General features: G+C 54.0%; 1 protein-coding gene across 1 annotated transcript in view; it reads right to left on the bottom strand.

The window, feature by feature from the left end:
* SCAP (SREBF chaperone) overlaps positions 1-385 on the bottom strand; it is a gene marked incomplete at its 5' end in the record, with an annotated part of 13582 nt that overhangs the window by 7292 nt on the left and 5905 nt on the right. The window contains one exon of the mRNA XM_029086880.1: positions 210-385. Coding sequence (XP_028942713.1) covers positions 210-385 — 176 coding nt within the window. The remainder of the gene's footprint in view (positions 1-209) is intronic.

Below are 385 nucleotides of genomic sequence, written 5' to 3'. Positions count from 1 at the left end.
TTGAGTCCCCATCCCTGGAGGGATTTAAAGGACGTGTAGATGTGGTACTTGGGGACACACTTTAGTGATGAACTTGGCAATGCTGGGTTGCCAGTTGGACTAGATGATCATAATGTTCTTTTCCAACCAAACTATTCCCTGATTCTATGATTCTGTGATTCATTTCTAGAAGGAAGGGGGCAACGAATAACAAACACCAGGTCACGTACCATGATGAGTCTCTGGGCCAGGCGGGTCCTGGCAAAGAAATAAATCACCCTCAGCCTCTTTGGCAGGCGCAGGTTCCTGAAGGACGAGGGCTGCAGGGTGATGGTGTGGGGGGTGGCAGGTCGCATGGCTGGCTGGCGCTCGTAGCGCTGGGGGGGGCTGACGGGGTTGGGCCGGG

This window comes from Antrostomus carolinensis, unplaced genomic scaffold (genome assembly GCF_000700745.2).
Source record: "Antrostomus carolinensis isolate BGI_N321 unplaced genomic scaffold, ASM70074v2 scaffold24989, whole genome shotgun sequence".
NCBI lineage: Eukaryota > Metazoa > Chordata > Aves > Caprimulgiformes > Caprimulgidae > Antrostomus > Antrostomus carolinensis.
The sequence above is the reverse complement of the archived record's forward strand: the minus strand, read 5'-3'. Positions and strand labels throughout refer to the sequence as shown.